Source organism: Euprymna scolopes, chromosome 7 (assembly GCF_053919585.1).
Source record: "Euprymna scolopes isolate OS-2025 chromosome 7, ASM5391958v1, whole genome shotgun sequence".
Classification (NCBI taxonomy): Eukaryota; Metazoa; Mollusca; class Cephalopoda; order Sepiida; family Sepiolidae; genus Euprymna; species Euprymna scolopes.
In genome coordinates, this window is record NC_136488.1 from 947,598 (window position 1) to 970,241 (window position 22,644).

General features: G+C 33.2%; 1 protein-coding gene and 1 long non-coding RNA gene across 2 annotated transcripts in view; one reads left to right on the forward strand and one right to left on the reverse strand.

Moving 5' to 3' along the window:
• Positions 1-22,644, forward strand: part of LOC145279589 (uncharacterized) — a 511,586-nt gene that overhangs the window by 170,232 nt on the left and 318,710 nt on the right. The gene's annotated exons all lie outside the window — the stretch shown is intronic.
• LOC145279588 (uncharacterized) overlaps positions 7,370-22,644 on the reverse strand; it is a 495,739-nt gene continuing 480,464 nt past the window's right edge. The window contains exon 4 of the mRNA XM_080130751.1: positions 7,370-13,537. Within this exon, the coding sequence (XP_079986877.1) occupies positions 13,206-13,537 (332 nt within the window). The 3' untranslated portion in view covers positions 7,370-13,205. The remainder of the gene's footprint in view (positions 13,538-22,644) is intronic.

Sequence of the window (22,644 nt, forward strand, 5' to 3'; positions counted from 1 at the left end):
GTGGTAATCCTGCTACTACTGTTATTTGTTGCTACAGCCCTACCAACGTCAGTGACAAGCAAGAGATCCTGAATTCCTATGATGAACTCTCAGCAATAGTGTGCTCAATCCCCAAACATAATTTATTGGTTATTGGGGGTGACATGAATGAACATATAGGACGGGAAGACAACAAACATAAGTTCTCTTTCCATGATGGAATAAACCGAAATGGAGAGTATCTATTAACTTTTCTCCTTGAAAACGACGTACAATGCATGAATACCCGTTTTCAGAAAAGACCCAGTAAGCTCTGGACCTATCAATCCCCAAAGGCACAACTGGACTATCTTTTTATGAATAAGAAATGGATCAATAGCTGTCATAACTGTGAAGCTTATAGCAGTTTCTATGGTGTGTCTACTGATCATAGGATTGTAACCTCCAAGTCGAAGTTAAGCCTACAAGCAAACAAAACTAAAAAAATCATCTAGACAGCCCTACAACGGGTCAACGTTGTCACACGACAATCAGATCAAACAGAGATTCATCTTCGAACTGCGAAACAGATTTGATGCTTTACAATCACAAGAGCAGGAACCAACTGCTAATACCACCTATGAAAACTTTGTTAGATCGCACCACGAAGCAGCAAAGAAGTGTATACCTCTGAAGCCCAAGGTAAAGCGAAAAGTACTGTGGGAAAATGACAATAATATTAAAACAAGAAAAGTTAAAAAACATAATCAAAAAGCAACATAAATACCCCACTCGACAGAATACAAAATTAAGGAAGCAGGCGCTTCAAGAGCTTAGTATGATGTACCTATCAGAATAACAGAAGTATGTTCAAGAACAAATAGATCGAATCCAGAATGCAGCAGATAACAAACAATCTTATCTGGCTTGGCAAGTAGTAAATGAGATATCTGGTCGCAAACGACCTGCCAAAGTTAAAGGCAAACACTCTAGAAAATGCATGTTCGAAATGGAAAGCACATTTTGAAAAGCTACTCTGAAACAAACCAGAAGTGACAGACCAACCAATTCAGCCGATTGTTCTACAGGAACTCGGTATTGAGAAGGGTGATTTTACAATGGAGGAACTTCTACATGTACTAAAGAAGACCAAGAATCGTAAAGCTGCAGGCTTAGATAACATACCTCCTGAAGTATGGAAGACAGGTGGTTTCAATGACATCCTTCTTAATTCATGCAATTCTGCATATAATAAAAAAAATATTGATATATGGAGGGAAGGATGCATATTTCTCTTCCCCAAGAAGGGTGACCTAAGCATACCAATCAACTACAGGGGAATAACACTCACTCCAATTGCAGCAAAAATCTACTATGCCATGCTTTTCAACCGTATCCAACCAAAGATCAAAGAAGTGCTCAGGAAGAACCAAAATGGATTTAGAGAGAATCGCTCTACTACTAGTCAAATACTTACTGTTAGGAGACTGATTGAAGGAGTCAAAGCAAAAAACATTGAGGCAGTCATGATCTTTGTAGCATTCGACTCCGTACATAGAGGAAAAATGGCCAGCATATTAAAAGCATATGGCATTCCAGATGAAGTCATTAATGCTATTATCATGCTATATGAGCACACTCAAGCAATGGTTAGGTCCCCAGATGGGGACACTGAATTTATCGACATTCGCACTGGGGTTCTACAAGGAGATACTCTTGCTTCTTTTCTTTTCATTGTCTGTCTTGACTTTGTACTTCGCACCTCTGTTTATATACACATGCTAGGCTTCACCTTAAATGAATCCAGAAACAGACGTCATCAATCAGCACACATAACTGATGCAGATTATGCAATATTGCTTTGTTTGCGAACAACACTGCTGATGTGCAAACACTGTTACGTAAGCTAGAAAAGTCGGCAAATGACATTGGTCTCCACATAAATGCGGATAAGACAAAGTTTATGTCTTTCAATGTGAAAGGAGAGATCAGGGCTTTGGTTGGATCAATACTGAAAGAAGTCGCTGAGTTTACGTATCTGGGTAGCAACATAGTTTCCACAGAGAGAGATATCAGAATTCGCATCTCAAAAGCATGGACCGCATAGGATGACTACATTCAGTATGAACTTCGGAACTGGCTGACAAACTGAAAAGGCAGTTCTACAGGGCAGTGGTAGAGTCTATCCTTGTTTATGGTGCTACAACCTGGACACTCACCAAAAGATTGGAAAGAAAACTAGACGGCACATACATATGCTAAGAACAATATTAAATATATCTTGGCAAAATCATCCCACGAAGCAGCAACTTTATGGAAACCTACCTGCCATATCTAATACCATCAGAGAAAGATGCCTACGATTTGCCGGTCATTGTCTGAGGAGCAAGCATGAATTGGTGAGTGATGTATTGCTATGGACTCCATGTCACTGACGCGCAAGCAGAGGATAACCTAGATCCACGTACATCCAACAAATAGCACACGACGCCAACTGTGAACTTGAAGATCTGAAGCAACTGATGGAAGACAGGAAACTCTGGAGAGGAAGAGTTACATTGGTCTGGGCAAGGAGCCCATCATGATGATGATGCACCATAACTTTTGATCCATCTATTAGATTTTTCTGAAAGTTGGCCAAAATGTGGAGCCCATTGTTAATATAAATCCAGTATGGGTGACTCTGACAAAATTCTGGTTCATGTCCCCGAGGACTTTTAGTGCTAAAAACACCCCTTTTTGTGGCTCTTTTTTTCATATTTCTCAACAAAAACCTTATATGTCTGATTATATAGTGGTTTTTCACAGTGTTCAACTCAAATACACATGTGTTAAGACCTGAAACTGCATCATTATCCATTTATGCTGAGATTCGGCATCCCTAGAGGCTCAAAAGAGGTCAAAAATGCTCCAAAATGGCCAAAAATGATACTTGTTTAGAATGTGGAGGCCATTGTTCTTAATATAAATTCAGTATGGATGACCTTGGTTAAATTCTGGTTCATATCCTTTTGGGGCTTTTAGGGCTAAAAAAAAGAACATGCCTTTTTGGAGCTCTTTTTTCATATCACTCAAAAACTTGATATGTATGTCTATATAATGGTTTTCCATGGTGCTGAATTCAAATATACATGTCTTAAAGCGTGAAACTGCACCATTTGTCCATTTTCACTGGGATTTGGCATTCTCAAGAGTTTAAAAGAGGTCATAAATGCCCCAAAATTTAAAAAATGACATTTTTTATCCCATAATAACCCTTATCCCTGAGTGGGTTCCGGGCCTTGATAAGTGGTGACCACCTTGTAAAAAAAAAACAAAAACAAAAACTTTTGCCCAATCCATTAGATTTTTCTGAAACTTGGCAAAAATGTGAAGGCAAGCTTGGCCTTTCACACTTCTCACATTAATCATTTCTTCACAATTTTTTGTGGCGTCATCTCACATGCAGCACTAGAGGGGAACCACGCATGCGGGACTTGTTTTTTAATATTTATATACCGACGTCAGTCAGAGTTTCAGTTTTATGAGTCATAGAGAAGATGAAACCCATGTTTTCGAAGAACTTGTATATTACTAGCTAGACCTGTGGGAATTCCTTTCATATGTAATATATTGCTGCTGGGCATTACGCTCAGCATGAATGGAAATCCTGCGACATTATTGTAGCCCTTTTGTTAAAACTGTAAAAGTATTTATCTAAGTAATCTGCTTAATGTAGTGTCAGAATATATCTGCTTATTACGGATTATCTCTAATATCCTGATTGGAATCTGTAACATATTTCCGTTGTATGGACACCCAATACGAACGGAAATCTCATAATATCATACTATCTTTAGACAAAACAGATACTACCCTTGAAGCCTAGCCAAAAGGTTTTTATTTTACTTTTTTTTTTTAACATTGCATCTTCAGTGATCAGGAGATCCTATCTATTAAAAAGAAGGATAGAAGGTAATAAGATACTACGAGCATTAAATTAGTATATGTATATATCAATTTAATGTTTGTAGTATGTCATCACTTTCTGTTCTCCTTTTTAATTTTTTTAAAATATACCTTCTTGGTTTGTTGGCGAAGAGCTAAGGGTAGTATCTGTTCTGTCTAAAAACGGTATAATATTGTGAGGTTTCCATTCGCGTCTGGCGTCCATACAATGGAAATATGTCACAGACTCCTATAAGGATATTGAAGATAAACCTTAACAACCAGATATATTTTGACACCACATAAACCAGATTATGTAGGTAAAAACTAAAGTTGCTATTTATTAAAAAGGAGGATAGAAGGTGATAACATACTACGAACATTAAATTAGCATATCTGTATATTAATTTAATGTTTGTAGGCTGTTATCACCTTTTATTCTCTTTTTTAATAGGATTTCCCAATCGAATAATTTATAATCTGGAAACCGTGACACACGTATGTTACATGTAGACCGATCTGATGCCTCTGTTCAGTCTCAAAAGACAAAGGATACCCCTTGTAGGGGCAGTAGCGTGTGTAATTGTGAGGCAAGATTTGCGCAATCTCCAACCACACCTCTCCTGAATCGGCACTGTTTGAGTTTGGAAACAATGCCGAGATAAGCGGAGAGCACATACAGCACCTGGAAGTCTCAAATGGTCACCCATTTAGTACTGACTAGGTTCAATGTTGCTTACCTTCGGTGATCCAGCAGGAACCGGTGTGTCAACGTGATTATGTAATCATGCAGTACGGTATTAATAAATAGATAGTTTTACATACTAGCTATACCTGTCTGACGTTGCTCCAATAGTAAGTTAATCGACTTTGCTAATAGAAGAAATAATAACCAAAGACAAAAGTGAAGAAAAAAATCAAATATATTCATTGACATACCTACTTACATTATCTAGTAAATATTTAAAAAAAATATGGGCAGAACTTCTGATCAATCACACACCAAAAATGCTTGTTAGTAAATTTTATTTAGAATTAACAGGAGAGGGAGACCTCATTTCCAACTTTAATTCAATATAAAATTAGGACTTGCAGGCCTGATTGCAAAAGTTAGTCCTTTACTTTCAAAAAAACAAAAATATATAAGCTACGAGGCGTGCAATAAGTAATGCCCCTGACCCACTTCCAGTTGTCTGATCTAGATGAAATTTTGCATGTGCAATGATTTATATCTCTACAGGTTATGTGGCAAATTACAACTCTGAACTAATTGTGGTTTCTGTTTTACAGGTGTTTGACCTGAGTCAGGTGTGAAATGGAGCCTGTTGAATGTCTAGCAGTGATCCGTTTTTTGTATTTGAAAGGACGCACAACACAGGAGACTTTTGATGAAATGAAAGAAACTTATGGTGATAATGCCCCATCATATGACCTTGTAAAACGCTGGCATCATGAATTCAAACATGGCCGGAAGTCTGTGGAAACAGCTCCCTGACCTGGTCGCCCACCCCCTTCTGCCATTGATGAGGCATCTGTCCGTCAAGTTAAGGCTACCATTTTGAAAGATCGGTGCACTACTATTCACCAAATAGCCCAAGATGTCAAGATTAGTACAGGGACTGTAGAAACTATCATTCCTGATCATTTGCATAAGGTGTCTGCCAAATGGATTCCCAGGTTGCTCACACCATTCCAGAAGCGAGAACGCGTCAAGTGCTCGAGGATGAATTTGGAGATGTGCCAAGAAGATGAGTGAAAGTTTTTCAAAAGACTGATTACACAGGATGAAACCTGGGTCCATCACTATGATCCAGAGACCAAAGCCCAGTCAATGCAGTGGAAGCACTTGGACTCACCACCTCCAAAGAAGGCAAGGGTGCAGCCCTCCACTGGCAAGGTCATGCTCAGTTTTCTGGGACTAGGATGTAGTGATGACAGATTTCCTGGAAAAGGGTACTACAATTACAGGAGCCTATTATACTTCACTTTTGAGGACATTAAGGGAAGCTATCAAAATCAAGATGTGGGGCAAGATCAGCAAAGCTACCCTCCTCCTGCAGGACAACACTCTGGTCCACAACTCGCATGTCGCCAGATCAGAAGCACGGGCGTGTAGTTATGAAATCCACCCCCATCCTCTCTACTCTCCTGACCTTTGCACCCTCTGACTTTCACCTCTTCCCAGCCATGAAGTTGTTTTTGAAAGGAAAGCATTTCCCAGATGATGCAGCCTTGATTTCTGAAGTCATGTCGTGGTTGGAGGACCAACCTGGGGTGTTCTACAAAAACGGTCTCCAGAGCTGCATCAAACGATGGGAGAAATGCATAACTCTGGGTGGTTCCTATGTAGAGAAAGACTAATAACTGTGCCAAGTTTCGTTGCTCTACTGCTATGGGAAGCGGGTCAGGGGTATTACTTATTGCACACCCCTCGTATGAAGACAAGTATAAAAACTTGTTTTAATTGTTTATTTAGTTTTTGATTGAAGAAATCTTTAAAGTAAAAAAATTGCTAACAAAGATTACAAAGTTTTTAGCCAAAAGATGATAAAAGGTTACACAACATGTATAAATTCTGCATCACAATATTTAGAAATTGTCTCGTCGAACTATCTAAAAAAAAAATGATGGTGCTTCTTGAATTACCTATCTGAGTTAAATTTTGTAAATAAGCTGTCATAAAGATATGTTATGTTTGTATTTAAGATTTTTAATTTTTATTATGCAAATGGAATAACTATCAGTTATACTATATTTTCCAATATTCACCCAGAAATTGATAAGGACTACTCCAAATAAATTAGGAATTTTATCAGATCGAGTTAACTTTTTTTTTTCTTTTGGTTTTATTCATCCAAAATAAGACGCATTGCCATCGAGACGAAAGAAGCTATTGGGAATAAGAATGTCTATAAATCTGGCATCTGAAATGGGAGTTATGCACAAGATGTTTGTTCATGTTACATTTAAATTTCTGCAGGTTGGTATAGTCGAGGAAATGGATAGAGAATTTTAAAGGCAAGCGGTCTGCAGAAGGAAGCTATTGAAGTAAAAAACTTTTCAACATCTGGGGACTTTACAATGAAGGGGTGGAATTTTGCAGCTTGTAGTATTTATGACGAGGGAGCATAAGTGCAGCAAGTTCGTTGGAGCACATTTCTTTGAAGTACTTGCAAAATCAGTACAGGTATGAACAACGTTGTGATGGGACAGGGGCTAGAACATAGTAGAGTGTAAGACATGTTATGTTAGATACTCTTTTTTTACCATTGTGCAAGGAGGGGTGCATTTCTGAGTAAATTAAGAGGAAAAACATGGAGCCATTGTATTTGGATGGTAAAAACACAAGTAAGGCACAAACTACTATCTTGTTTTTGTAAAACTTAACAAAAAGAAAAGATAGTTAATGCAAGAAGCATCACCATGCAAATGTAAGTCAAGCAAATGGAGACATTATTTTAGAGAAAGGAAAAAGTCAAACAAGTTTGTTTTTTTAAATGGATGTATTTTGTAATACTATTTTATTTTCTTGAAATATTAAAACTATATTGCTCTGGTCAGTTCACTTGGACATTAAAAACAAAGAAAGATTTTTTTTTTCTTTTTCCACATCTGTTTTTCATTTTTCACTGAATACTGACACAAAAAGAAGATATTCAGTATTTCTTCAGTAAGTTTTGTTAATTCAAAAGAAAAATTAAATATCATTCGTATGTCCAAAACAACAAAGAAAATTTGACACATAGACCAACAATCATACATACACATATACAAATATGCTTATGCACACATTTAAATGCCCTCCCCCGCCACCCAAAAAGCTAGGTTCAAAATAAGCTTAACAAAATATACATTCTGAACCTACAGCAAAGGATTCTGGGAAAATATCTCTTCTAAATGATGAATAAGAAAAGATATTTTTTTATTCATTAAAAATTTTAACTTTATCTAAAATCTTTTATGATTTCTAAAACAAGCATTTTTTTTTTTTTTTTACCATATTTGAGATTTTGAAAAATAAAAATAAAATCATTTTTGTTACAATACTGCAAGGAGAAGGCAAATATCCAAAAAATCACAGAAATAAATTTTTAGAGAATGGAAGATGGAAAAATGAACTTGAAGCAAACATATTTCCAATTATCTCCCTTGATCATGGAGGAGATGAGTTTTCTCATGAGAGAAATTCTTCAGGATAGAATCTGGCTTTTTATAAATGCCAGATAATTAAAAAAAATTAAAAATAAAGAATTTTATTTAAATTATTTTAAAATATTTTTTTCTTTGTAATATTAAGGACGTTTTACAAAATTAAAAACACATTCCCTCAACACGAAACCAAAAAAATAGGGAGTGGGGGAGTATTTAAAAGAAAAATAATTGAGCAATAAAATTCTCAAATGTTAAGATTGAGAAATAATATTGGGCTTTTGGCACTGTCAGTTTAGAATAATATGAATAACAAAAGAAAAAAAATAGAGAAGAATGCAATTTTATTATCTTGAAATAATGGTCATCCTGCAAGAGAGTTGAGACTAGAATTGGTTTTAGAATGGATATTGGAGAACAAATTTTGGATTTTATGCAGAAAAGACAAATAAAAACTTATTTTTCATTTTTCATCAGGAATGACTAAAATGCCATTTTTTAAAAGCCAGGAATGTTAAAAGGTTGATTAATGAAATGTATTTACTAAAATTGAGTGTGAATTTGTGTTGTTGGCAAGTGCTGATTTTTATGCTATAAACTCAAATTCCTAATTTTAAATCTTCAAGTCGGAATTAGAGGACGCAGCAAGTTGGAACTTTTACTTCTGAATGATATTTTTCTTTTATATTTAGTTAAAAATGATTAAAAAATCGAAATGAATTAAAATACTGATAATACCTAGTTTGTTAGTAGCACTAGCCAGGCTAACTTGGTTGCATCAAAAAGAGAAAGTTTCACAGAAATATCAAATATTATTGTCAGCTGCATGTATATTCCTATCATAGAAAATGAGAGAGTATCTAATATTCCTAAATGGTCACCCATTTGGTACTGGCCAGTGAGGTGACAAAATTATAAACTTAATCTTTATTTAACAATATATTGTAACAACTAACTGAACTCAAAACACTTTGACATTGTTATTAAGCTAATAAATGATGGCTTCCAATTTCATATTATTTATAATGTAATGTACAGATTTATATTTTGTCTCTGACACCTTGTTAATAAGTATATTGTCAAAATATTATTTTATTTTTTTTTTTTTTTGAGAATTGAGTCAGATCTCCACCATCTCAATGAGAAAGCAAGGCAATCATTAAACCAATTGAAACGGTTAAGAAAATAGTGTAGGACTTGTATTTTCAAGGGTTTTGCATCCAAGAGAAAAAAAGAAATATAGTTTCATTATATTCTGATGCAATACATGTTTTTTGTAGTGGTAAAGTGAAAGAAAAGATTTAAATGTCTGATGAAGAAATATTTCCTGAAATATAACCATACAGACACTCCACTTGACCATCTAGTGTAAGTACAAACACAATACATAATAAATATATATATATATATATATATATATATATATAATCAATAAAGGTAAATCTGCATATCTTATTCCACCATCATATATTAATTTGCTTCGGTTTGTGTCTACCCATTACACCTCTGCATCTTATTGCCTTCTATAAATTTAAATTTCTTTTATGTACATATCAAACTACACTAACTTTTTACGATTCAAATTTTATAAATCAATGATTTCAAAAAGTGTCTTGGTCAGAATCTTTGTTCATTTCTCAGCCTAATTCTTAATTGACATTGCATCTCACAAGAGATGACTTTGAAATATAATTTTACTATCTGTTAACAGAAGAAAAAACATCAAAGTAAATTTTTCCAAATGCAGAAATTCCTCATTTGTCACGTTGCTATAGCGACCAATTCTAAGAGAGAAAGATCCTTTTCAAACTTAAAGAGAATCATGAATATAATTGTCACTCATAAGTTTATATGATGTCATTTCTTTTTATCTCTTAAAAGTGATCTTATCATGCTTAAAGGTAAATACATTAACTTTTTCGTCACTTTGTCATACTGTCGAGACTAAATGTGTTCTTTAGAAAGGCCCCATCCTTAAATGCCTGATAATTTTATCTGACATAGAATCCAAATTTACGTGGCTTTCACAGATATTGCTTTTATTTTCAGTTTACATTTCTTTAATTTTCATGCTATTAGCACAAAAACTGAAAGAGAAATTTTGTTCATAAGTTTTTACTTGTGCATTCTTTTAAAAATCATGAATTAAAACTAATGCAAGTATAACGTTATAAACTATCTTTTCTCCAAATTCCATTCCATCATTTTGTAAGAAGTGTCCTCCTGTTCAAGATGAACCAAATTAATTCAAGAAACAATAAAACTGTAAGACGAGAAATCATATCCGACTCACAGTATTAATAAATAAATTGGATTGATCTGAGGTTTTGTTTGTCTGAATTTTGGGAATAAGGATCTATCAATATGTATGTTGGCTGTTCATGTTGACTGTCCATTTCGTTTTAGTGGATTTTCATGTAAGTCTTCTTCATTTGTGATTTTTTTTCCCATAAAATGCAGAAGTGTTCGTTAATTTAAAAATAAACATCTACAGTCACAATATTTTTTTCAGATCAATGTGGATTGATAATGACTTGGGCCAAGTTCAAAGGTTGTCAGCTCCATAGCAGTAGTTGAACTGTTGATTACTGGCAAGATTCATGTACCCTTTTATAAGTACCTGATTCTAGAAAGAATCTAGGATGCCAATGCCAAAATTGATTCAGTAAAGTCATACTATGTTAATCCGTACAGATATTTTTTATACTAAGTGTAATATTGTCCAAAAATGATAAACGTCATATATATATATATATATATATATATATATATATATATATATATATATATATTACATACATATATTAATTAGTGTAGAAATATCGGCACTTTTTGGAGTATCAGTCAGAAAAAAACTGTGCCTATTTTCTAATGTCAAAAACGATTCCTTTAATTGATTTTGTTTTAAACAAAATCTTCCACTGCTGCCAGTAACGATAAAATAATAAATATTATATTTATCGATTTTAAACTACCAGTAAAGCTAACATCTATAGATCATACCCACAATTGTGTTTTTACGTTTGAGAAAATATATACACATTTAACATGAGTCTTTATGGTGATCAGGGAAAAGGCAATTTTGGGAGTAAAATCTGTAGAGATTTATAAAGAATCAAAATCGGGAATTTCGTACGGAATCATTCCATCAATAATGTGTGTGTGTGTGTGTGTATATATATATATATATCGGAAAAATTATCAGGATAAAGCCAGAAGACACACTAAGCAAAGAAAAAGTAGAAATGTGAATAACAACTTTGCTGCAGTGAAATAATCTGAAGAAGACCAATGTCAATGTTATTAATGCTGTACATCAATAACATGGAAGATGGTTGTGATTATCAATTGTATGGGGTAGAAACAAGGAGGGAATGAAAACACCAAAAAGGTTCCCCTATTACTCTGACCATCATTATTAGACTTTTAGCCTTAGCAGCTAATGGCAGAACTTATGCAAAACCTTCTCCTTTCTTTCCTACTACTCCTCACCCATAAATATGTAGACACATTAACACATCAAAGTAAATCCGCTCGAAAAATATAAATAAAAAATTTAATCTACACAGAAAAAGAATGTATGACATGTTCATTAAAAGCGTTAATCTGTTTTGTTTTCTTATATTACTCAATACACAAATATTTTGTGTGTTTTATTTTATTGATGATGAAGCTATTAAGGCAAAGCCATCAAGAACAGTTTGTCTGTCAGCCTAGCAAGTCCATTTTTATGTATTTGTATCGTTTTTTGTTGTCTGTTTTTAGTGAATAGTTCATGATTGAAGTGGAAGAACAGCAACATTCCAAAGAGGATTACCTCCCTTGTCTTTAGGTAATGGAAAATATTGTATCAAGGGATGTAAACTTCTTTTTATTTAAAATAAAACAACATAAAAAGGTAGATAAAGAAAAAGGGAGAATGTAAGATGAATATAGACAGCTAAGACAAAGAATTGGAATTTCTAACACTTGTAAAAGTGTATAACGACTTTAAGAGTGACTGTAAAATTTCTTCTGCTCAGACGTTTTCATATTTGGGGGGGAAATCTACACATGAAGAGAAAAACTGTACACTTAAAAGCAACATCGTTCATGTCCACATCCTTTCATACATATTTTCTTTTTAACTTTGAGCACAGATTCACAAACAGTTTGCAACCCACATCAAGAATTGAGTCTGTATTTCTTCTCAGGTTTTTGTGTTTAAATCTTTTTAATAAATTTATATCTTTTAATATTTACAATTTTCTGGACGAATCCAGCATTTTTTCAGATTTTGGAGCAAAATTAGTTTACTTTATATCTTTTTCTGAATAGTCAATCATTCTTGTTTTTATTAAAAAATCAAATATTTATCGTAGTGGAGTCTTCATATATTGTATTGAGTCAATATAGACTCAAACAACTCAAAATCACTGAGTAAAAATACTCATCAAGTTTATGCAAAAAATACATTGAGTATTTATAAAATAAACTTATGGCGCATCTTAAACAAATGAATCTAATTTCAAAGTCATTTCGTGTCAAAAAATAAAGTTTTGTAACTTTTGTTGGTTAGCATTTGACAGATTTGGAAAAGGTTTTTTTTTTTATGGTTTTAGAATTTTGGGTACTCTTTACAAAACAATTCAATCTGACTTCCCAATCTAACAGATGAATTATCTTTCATTCTTTTTTAAAATCACAAATTTTCCGTATTGTTTGTATTCCTATATAAAACCATTGTTCTAATCTGACAATTTAATGAAAGTGGTGTAAATGCCAAACAACAAAACTGTATTATATTTTTTAGACCATTTTGCTTAAGATATGTCACGGTTGCCATTCAAAATAGCAGCTTAAAGCTTTGAGTTAAAAAAAAAACTTTTTTTTCCATTCTTAGTTCTTTGTGAAATCTGGTCAGTATTTAGATCAATGTGTAATAAACATATTGTAAGAATGACTTTTGATGTTAGAAAAAAGTAGAATCATTATTTTTTCTTTCAGTTATAATCAGTTCAAAACAATAGCAAAATTATCTCGTTTCCACCATAAAAATCTTAATATGGTACCCTGTAAAAATGGCATTAGCTACCGTTTGCTTTAAAGTCATTTCTGCAATAATTGATCAAACACTGAAGTTATTTTGGCAATGGAAACTTCTGCTTTTTTTTCATTTCCTTGTTTACTAGTCATATATATATAGGTTTGGAGATTTCCATGTAGTTACGACTCGTAGATTGACTAGTAGAGACACCTGGGTTTTGGCTGACAGCCACGTGGTATGGCGGTGGAGGCTCGTTGAATTCTCTGGACATTGTGGAGAGTGGAGTGGCATTGGAAACCTCACTGTCCATATGAGGATCAGATTTCCAGCGAATGTTCAATTTTGGAAATTTCCAGGTCATCCCAACTCCAATGAAGAAAAGCACAGCACCAGCCAGACATAGCCATGTCGCCCACAGTAGTGTCGCATATTTGGCTTTTGAACAAACGATGATGATGCCACTGGTGGTCGTCAAACCTAGAAAGAAAAAGGAAAATAATTTTAAAAAGAAATAAGGTGAAAAAATTTCATTTAACGTTTTTAAAATCAGATTTACCTTAAAATCACAATACCCTATTGCTGGGAATTTCAAGCAGATCATTATATCCTCTGCTCTATAATAAAGACCAGTGTGTGTTTGTGTACTAGCAGGACCCATGTACTGGCGTTGCCCGGTGGAAGTATACCCATTCCCAGTAAAAAAAAACAAAGTATCTAAAAACCCATTCTTAACATGGAGATTTGATTATGTGATGTGATTATTCTGTGCTTTCACCTAACGTGTCAACTAAAAGTAGGGAAGTGTGACCTATTAGATAATAGGTGTTACCGTCAGCCTGTAATATATAATGAAAATAAAACAATGAACTAAAAATTAATTATAACCCAGTGCATTTATTCCGGAGGGAATATTGTGTCATGGGGGGAAAAAAACACTGCAGTGGACCTGAACAATGATTAAATTTTTTCTTTCCACTTTGTCGTAATTTTTTCTGTCGATTAACATCGAGTACAGACTTAATTTTCAGATTAAGAAACAAATTTAAGGTAGTATTTTTAGTCGGGGATTAATTTGTAATGAGAACGTTCTAATAAATTGAACACCCACTTTTGTTTTTGTCGCATCAGTTGTTGATGTTGTCCCTAGCCATTAAACATGTTTCTCTTTTCTGTTGGTAAGGTGTATACAATTTTTTCCAAGGTATTTTGGTAATGTGAACGCTAAGTGTGTAATCTATGATAAATGCCATAGAAATTTGCGTAAAATTGAAAAGGAAAAAATCTAAATGCTAGTGGTTGCATTAACAACGAGAGTGGACAAAAAGTGGGGGTTCACTGTAGTAGAACGTTATAATTCCAAATTTAAGCCTATAAACGCTGATAATCGCCTGAAAAATTTACGAATAAGCAAAAAATAAAAAAGTAAATGGTAGGGGAAGCATTGTTCTAGTCCAATTCTTTTATTTATTGTTTTTTTATTTTTTTGTTATCTGACAATTATGCCTGTAATCGATAATAATCGCCGGAAAATAAAGTACAAAAAACTGAAAGACTGAAATCTAAATCTAAAGGCTACGGTCAGCATTGTTTAGGTCTGCCAAACCATGTAAGGATGTATCTGAACAATTTTACCATACAAAACTTCATCAGATTGGACCAGCAATTTACAAAAGAAAGTGGAATGGACAAACTAAGAGAAATATAATTTCATTCCATCGTGTAAAATATAGCAAGTAAAACATGTGCTGTTTTTGTAGTCCCTGGATCAAACCATTTCAAGTGGTGAGGGAGTAATAAAAAAAAAAAAAAAAAAAAAAAAAAAAAATGTCAATGACAGGTGGTTTTTTTTTTTTTTTCAAAAATTAAATTATGTAATTCTATGATTTTATATGAATATTAGTGAGTGTGACTGAACACGGGTGAAGCATAATTTTGACCGAATATAACAAAAGATCATGAATGGCTACGCAATCAGGTTTCACTCATAATTCTTATTGTTCCATTAACTTGATAAAAATATTTTTTATACCTTCAAGCTTTTCCCTCGTCTTTTAATCATTCATGTTTATTTACTAAATTTATTCATTCTTACCTTATTATAACAAATGATCTCTTACATGTAAACAGACCCATAACAAAGAAACGGTGTAAGCTCTGATGTCAAAAGTTTAATATTTTCATGATGGGAAGGGAGTATTTCTTTTTTTCTCACAACACCAAGAATATCATTGTTTGTACACAGCGCTGTGTGGTAACCTGTTTTGTAGCTGGGTCAAAAGAACAAACTCATGTTTGGTTGTCAAAGGGGAAATCTATTGGGTTTTTGCTGGGGCGGGGGGAGGAGTGAAGTGAGTGATATCTTTCCTGGTTCAGGAAAGATCTTGAATATTATGTTATTCTCTTCAACGAAAAAAAAATGCAGCAATATTTAATTCAACGATGATACTTTATATTGTTTTGTGTGTATAGCTGCATACAATCAAAATGTGTCAACAAGTTCTATCTTTATTACTCACCAATCTCTCTCTCTCTCTCTTCCCCCACCGGTAAGTTATTTTATATAAAGTCTTAAGTTTTTCAAAACAGTTTTCTAATCCAAAAACTTTACTTACCTAAACTTAAAAATTGAAATCGGTCTGCATTAATTTACCCCTGTCCAAAAATTTAACAAATATATATTTTTTCTTCTAACCTTATAATCTTCTAATTTCCATTTGCTGAATTCAAATAGAATTCACCTGTTCATAGAACCTGCTATTCCCAAATTGTCACGATCTAAATACAGACCAAACTCAATATTGTTTAACTTTAATGATTTAATGGGAACCACCATCATTAACATAAAAATAACTTGCTAGGAATATAACTAGCGAGAGACTAGTATTCTGTCACGGATGGTTCGAGGTATCTTCCGTCATCCATCAGTAAAAATCATCGTATCTTTCTTTAGTAAACTGTCCAGCGAACATTAGGGGTTTGAAATTATTTTATTTTTGCTTAAATGGAATAAGGGTTTGATTAATTATTAATGGTAAGAAAATGTGTCAATTTGTGGCATTACCAACTGTAGAGATGTTAGAAACTCCCAAAAGAATTAATGGTTTTCGTAATGAACTACATAAAGCCTGCTTGTCATGTAGTGATTGTCAAGGGAAATGCTTTTCTTGGTTTACATGTCACTAACTCAAAAGATGAAAAGCTACTAGAAACTTTCAGAGAAGCCATTTCCTTTGACTTGCTCTTGAAGCGCTTTCTATTATAATAAAGAGGTTTTGTCTATTTCAAAATCATCCTTACACATACCCCCTGCATCCCACGGGTTAGTGAGTACTGCTGATATGTAATTAATGGAGCTGCAAATCTATTTTGTGTTGCAGGAAATGACCACGAAAAGGAAGCAGTCGAAGAGGAGGGGGTCAAGTGGTGAAAAAAACAAAAAAACGGGAGAAAACAGAAAATAATGAAATGGAAGAGAAATCTATCGTCAGTTTTAACTGTAATTTCATTTACTTTAAAAAATTGAAGAGAAAAAATATATTCACTTAAATACACTTCATCTAAACACTTCATCAAAGCTCCACACTAAGGTAATGTACTTGCAATAACCCTTATCCCTGAGTGGCTTCCGGGCCTTGATAAGTGGTGATCAATGTGTAAAAAAAAAAATTAAAAAAAAAAAATTCATGTTTTACTTTAGTCAGATATGCAGTGAACACATTTTGTGTTTGTCGCTCTACCTGGACAATGTTGTGGAGCCCTATCAATCTATATTAATACAATCATGAGACAACTTCATGTGCATATGTCTATTTAAAAAAATGAGCATTAAAAAAATGTCCAATCTTTCTCATAGTTTATATCTAAAATATTACAAAAATTCAGTCAGATTCTCCAAGTTAGGTCTAAATATCATTATATCTGACAAATCGATATGTGATTTTGACGAGCCAGTCATTGTATTTTTTACTTAAAGAAATTCCAATCCATTTCATCAATTATATCAGAAGCATACATATCATGAGATTCACGATTTATTTCGGTTGGATAACCAACTATATAATTAAAACGCATCATTTTTTATAAATATCAATTTGAAAATGGTATCTACAATCGCTATGTATGGAGTTATTCAGTTCTTTTATTATATTTACGTTATGACTATGTTTAAAGAATGTTAATTCAAACACTTATCACATATTCACAAGTTCTTTTTCATTTTGGAATAATATATTTCTTTACATCTATAAAATTGAATTTTAATGCAAAGTATGGGAAACGTTATACTATAGTTCATTCCAGATTCAACTCAGAAAATAAGTAGCTTCCTCCATCTGATTTATATATATATATATATATATATATATATATATATATATATATTTTGTGTACAGAAAGTTGTTAGTTGAGACAGGTCATTGGTACCGTCGGTTTCAAGCCCGATAATAAGGCCCGTTTAAGGTATCCTTATCAAGCTCTCTTCAGCCAATATTCGTCTATCGAATATTGGCTGAAGAGAGCTTGATAAGGATACCTTAAACGGGCCTTATTATCGGGCTTGAAACCGACGGTACCAATGACCTGTCTCAACTAACAACTTTCTGTACACAAAATATAAGTACGCTCTTAAAATTTGGATTTTCCTTTTAATTGAGCACTCTGCTGGAATTCTTTTTCCAAAAAAAACTAATCATATATATATATATATATATATAGTCCTAAGGGGCAGATAACTCCACAGGTACTTCCTGTATAAGGGGCAGATAACCCTTTTACATATACAATAGACTTTAAAAAGTAACATCACACTACTTTCTTTGAAATGCTGATCAACTAAATGAACCGACTATTCTGAATGAAAAAGATCATTTCTTTCTCATTCATATTTATTTCTCACGTAGTTAATCACCAAAATTAATTTGACTGCTTACACAGAGAATATTTCAATAACCTGCTATTTCTTTGTGTAATTCTTTTACTCTTTCATTCTCCCGGAAAATGTTTGTCACTTTTCATATCAAGTGATGTTGACAGAAAATTCGTCCTCTATTAAAATCTATCTAACCCATCCTAGAAATATAATACAGTAATTTCTTTTTATTTTGACCTTGACAAACACACCACACATCAACGCACACATCCTCATGGACAACTTCATAGCGAACAGCATATGTGTGCTCATATATATAATCTTTCATACATACACACACCATTTACAGATTCTGTTTGTAAATATTCTCAGACAATTTTATATTGAACCCAATCTGGTTCATGAACAGTAAATGTTTTTGGAATTCTATATTGTCCCAGAGTGGTTATATTGTTATTCATGTGACATGTTTGCAATTTTAACATATATGAAATACTATCATCATATCTTTAAAAGATTTGAGATTAATTTCGGAACACTTTCTCCATACTTTTTTATGTAGAAAGACGACTTAAAAGATAAACTGACAAAAATGGTCTGTTTTTAATAGTAAATATTTATTTAAACGTTTACTAGTAAAAGTAGAACCTTTTGTCAGTTTAATTTGTTTGAATTAACTCAATTATATCAATGCTGTTAAAGGAATAAAATTCCCAACCTTTCTTTCATGTAATGGAAAAAATAAGAATTTCTTTTGCTTAATGATAACACTTGACTTCAATGTACAGGCACAAATGATATAAAAAAAAATGTATTACTTCAAAATAGAAAGGTGGATGATTAGAAATAGTGAGGAAACAGAAGATGAAAAAAAAAGAAAGAGATAACAATGAGCTGATGATTGGAAAGGTTGGAAGAAGATAAAGAAACTCAATGGTAAAAAAAAAAACAGGATTTAATGGAATTGGTTTAAGTGTCTTGAGAGCATGAGAGAAGCAATCTAGTGATGCTTATATAAACGAATTGGTGATTTCTCATCACACGAAGCAACAGAATTGTAATTCCAGAAAGTTTTGAAGAGAAGTGAGGATGGTGGGGGCAGGGGGGTCAAATCGATGCCAAGATATAAAACGAAAATAATTTAAAAATACAATGAATGAACAAATTGTAAGTTAAAATCCAAGCAGAGATAAATAGGCCTGCTGAATTTTGTAGAATCAATAATATGACTATATATATATATATATATATATATATATATATATTAGAGAGACTTGCAATGCTACCATGATGTGCAACAGTTTCAATCAATACAAGGAATAATGTCTAACACTGCAATAATTATGCGAGTGTAATATGTTCTTAGAAAGGCAACAACTTTAAATTAAAAAACGAAAGATTTTGTCATTTACTGTAAGATGTATTTTTGTTTGGATTCTGGCAGACGTCATCTAAATTCACAATACAATTCAGTGGTTTAAATAATAATAAGTTTAAAATGAAAAAAGATGACACGTTCTTGCTTCCACAGGTTAATATCGGAAAAGATATGAACCTGCAATTCCTCTCCATTTTTTTTTTTAATCATTGGATCACCATTAATCAAGATGAAAAGCCACTTGAGGATAAAGGTTAATTAGCTGGAATTGTCACAAATGAATATTCTTATGGGAAGACTGGAATGAGTTTGAATGAATGTAGCAACGATTCATAGAATAAATATGTTGCAATTTGATTGACAGAGGCTATGTTGCAATCTGCAGAGAAGCAGTTTGTGGTAATGTGTTCCACAAATGAGAAGCTCTGTGGAAATTCTGCTACACAGAGTAAGAAAATGATTTTTTTTGTGGTAGAAAAACAAATTTTTACTTTTAATATTTTATAAAAAAGAACCAGAGATTGGAACTGGAAGAAGTGCATGATTTGAAACTGATGACACATCTTCTATAGATGTTATATTCCCGCTACGTTTAAAAGAACGACTACATTGAAATATGAAAATATAACAATACATCTGTATTGTCAGTGGCAGTTATGGATTATTGGTTGTTAGGAGAGAGATGTATGTATAGGAATTGGATGGGTGGATTCTTCCCAGACCCAAATCATTAACCAACAACGATATCCTTTTTGGTTGTTATATAATTATTTGTGATCACCTGAAACACCTCTTTGGGACGGTATTGTCACTGCAGCCACATTCCAAAAGTGTTTTATTTGGCTATTGTCATTTTACTGGATTGAACTGACTTTGATTACACCTGTTTAATCTTTTGCCAAAAATGATCTTTCAAGCATCATATTTTTAACTTAACTTCTTTTTGACAATTGATCAAATTTGTTGCTTCTTCAACTAAGTGCCTGTGTCTGGTTCATAATTTTAATTCAAATAATCTTTTGGTACATTTAATATTTTCGTTGTTTCTTACAGTACACACTACCCAAATATCCAAGACAAAGAGGAGACAGGTACTTTTTGGCATGGTAAAATACTTCAGCTCTTTTTCTATGTATAAAATAGCAACTAGATTAGAGTAGAGCGGTAGGTCTAGATATATCTAAGGCTTTTGACAGAGTATGGCACGATGGTCTTCTCAGGAAAATAAGATCTTACGGTATCACTGGACGAATACTTAACATAATTAAATCTTTCTTAAATAAGAGAAGAATCCAGGTTGTCCTCGATGGTTATACATCTAAACAATATGATATAAATGCGGGTGTACCTCAGGGGTCTATTCTTGAACCTTTATTATTCCTAAATGACCTCCTTGATAAAATTGTTTCTGAGATGGGTATATTTGCTGATGATACCATGCTCTATAACAGGCATGAGGGGAAAACAAATACATATCTAAAGAAATGGCAAAAACATCACTTCTAACTAAAGTATTACTGCTAACCTTTGTCGGTTCAGATGACTGCCACAGGACAGAGTACACAGTAGACCACAGTTTCCTTCTCCTGGATGCATTTCTTAACGAAGACTGGAGGTGCATCTCTCCCAGTGAATTAATGTGCCTTCAGATACCACCTGGAAATTTCTACGACTATATTATGGTTTTTACTTATTACTTGTATATATTAGCTATTATTTATAATTAACGGTTCCCATATCATATTCTATACTAGGTCTACTTAGTAATTGGTTATCTCCCCCTTCCCCCAAAATAAAACATACAATTGTGAATTACTTAGGCTCTCTATCCAGTCATGGCTGATGGATCAAGTGAAATAAATAAAGGGTCCCCTTCAAAATTCCGTCTAAATTCCTGAGTTCAACAGAAACATTTCCAAGTTCGACAAGATACACCTGAAGAAGGTCCGAGGTTACATCGACCGAAATGTTGTGAAAAATCACACTCAAGATGAGGACAGTAGCCCAATGAATCCAAATAATATGAATAACCAATCCTCATCTCAAAAATTCAGAAACTTTATACTAAAATCCTACAAAAAAAAATGCAACAATATATAATGCCTCTAAATGTAAATTAGCTTTCAGATGAGTTTGATGGGAAGGGAGTTAAATTTTGTCGAGAAAAATATAATAATATGGAGTTTAGCTTATCATTAATTCCTAGGAAACACTGGGCGTCTATGCTAGTTAAAAAGAGAAGAGATGTTATATGTTGATTTGTACAGTTATTCTTTTGACTCTTTTGCTTATGTCTATGGTTCTTTTAGTGCAAAAAACAGTTCAGTCTAATCAGTGGAGAGGAGGAGGAGGACAAGTAGATACAATCCAACCATAACAATCAAAAGAAAAGAATTAGTGTTTAATTTTTAAGAATTTTTTCTTATCTTTTATGAGAAAATATGTTGCTTAATTTAAAGTTTTATTTCTTTCTCTTCCGTCTCTGCTACGTTTTTATTTTTATACTATTATAAGTGAACCTCATGCAATGTGAGTCAATTATGTAAAATCAATAAACAAAATATAATTTACTAGTAGAGAGACCCGACGTTGTCCGGGATTGAATGATGATCAACGAATGTTTCACCCTCCCATATTTTTATTGTCATCGAAATAGATGGATAAAATCGTCCATTTTTCAATCAAATCGATTGATTGTCTGCTCTGATTGGGAACCCATCGTGGTGCACTAGGAGAAAGTTTTACATGCTTCTCGTAGTGACTTAGTTCACAATATATTGTAGTCTACATTGCACTGTAGAGAACCTGTTTTTATAAAATTATTTTTATATATAATAGCTTGAATTAAAGTTTAAAATGCAAAAGTCAAACATCATGGTTCAAATGTGCTCTAAATAGAAACATTCATTTAGAATGCGCTTCTGTCATATCAGTGAACTTACTGTTGATTTTATATGCCAGGCCATTCTGCTTGTACGGTAATAAAACTTCTCAAATGCACTCATGATGTTAGGCTGCATAAGGCGTTAACTTTAGTCAAAACTGCCTGTTCCTTCTTTCATTTGATTTTTTTCGATTATCCATTCTTATCGAAGACATTCCGACACAAAACCTGTCTAAGAACACTGCCAGGCGCATAAAATATATTTGTGTGAAATTTAAAAATAATCAGTATAGCCGTTTAAGAGTTCATACGGAACAAACGCACACATACACACAAAGTTCCTTTATATACCAGTTGAGATAAAAAGAAAGAAGAATGAAACACAGATTAGCTAAGAATTATCTCCCCTTTTTTGACTTAGAATATAAGTCTTTAACAGCAAAGTAAAAATAAAC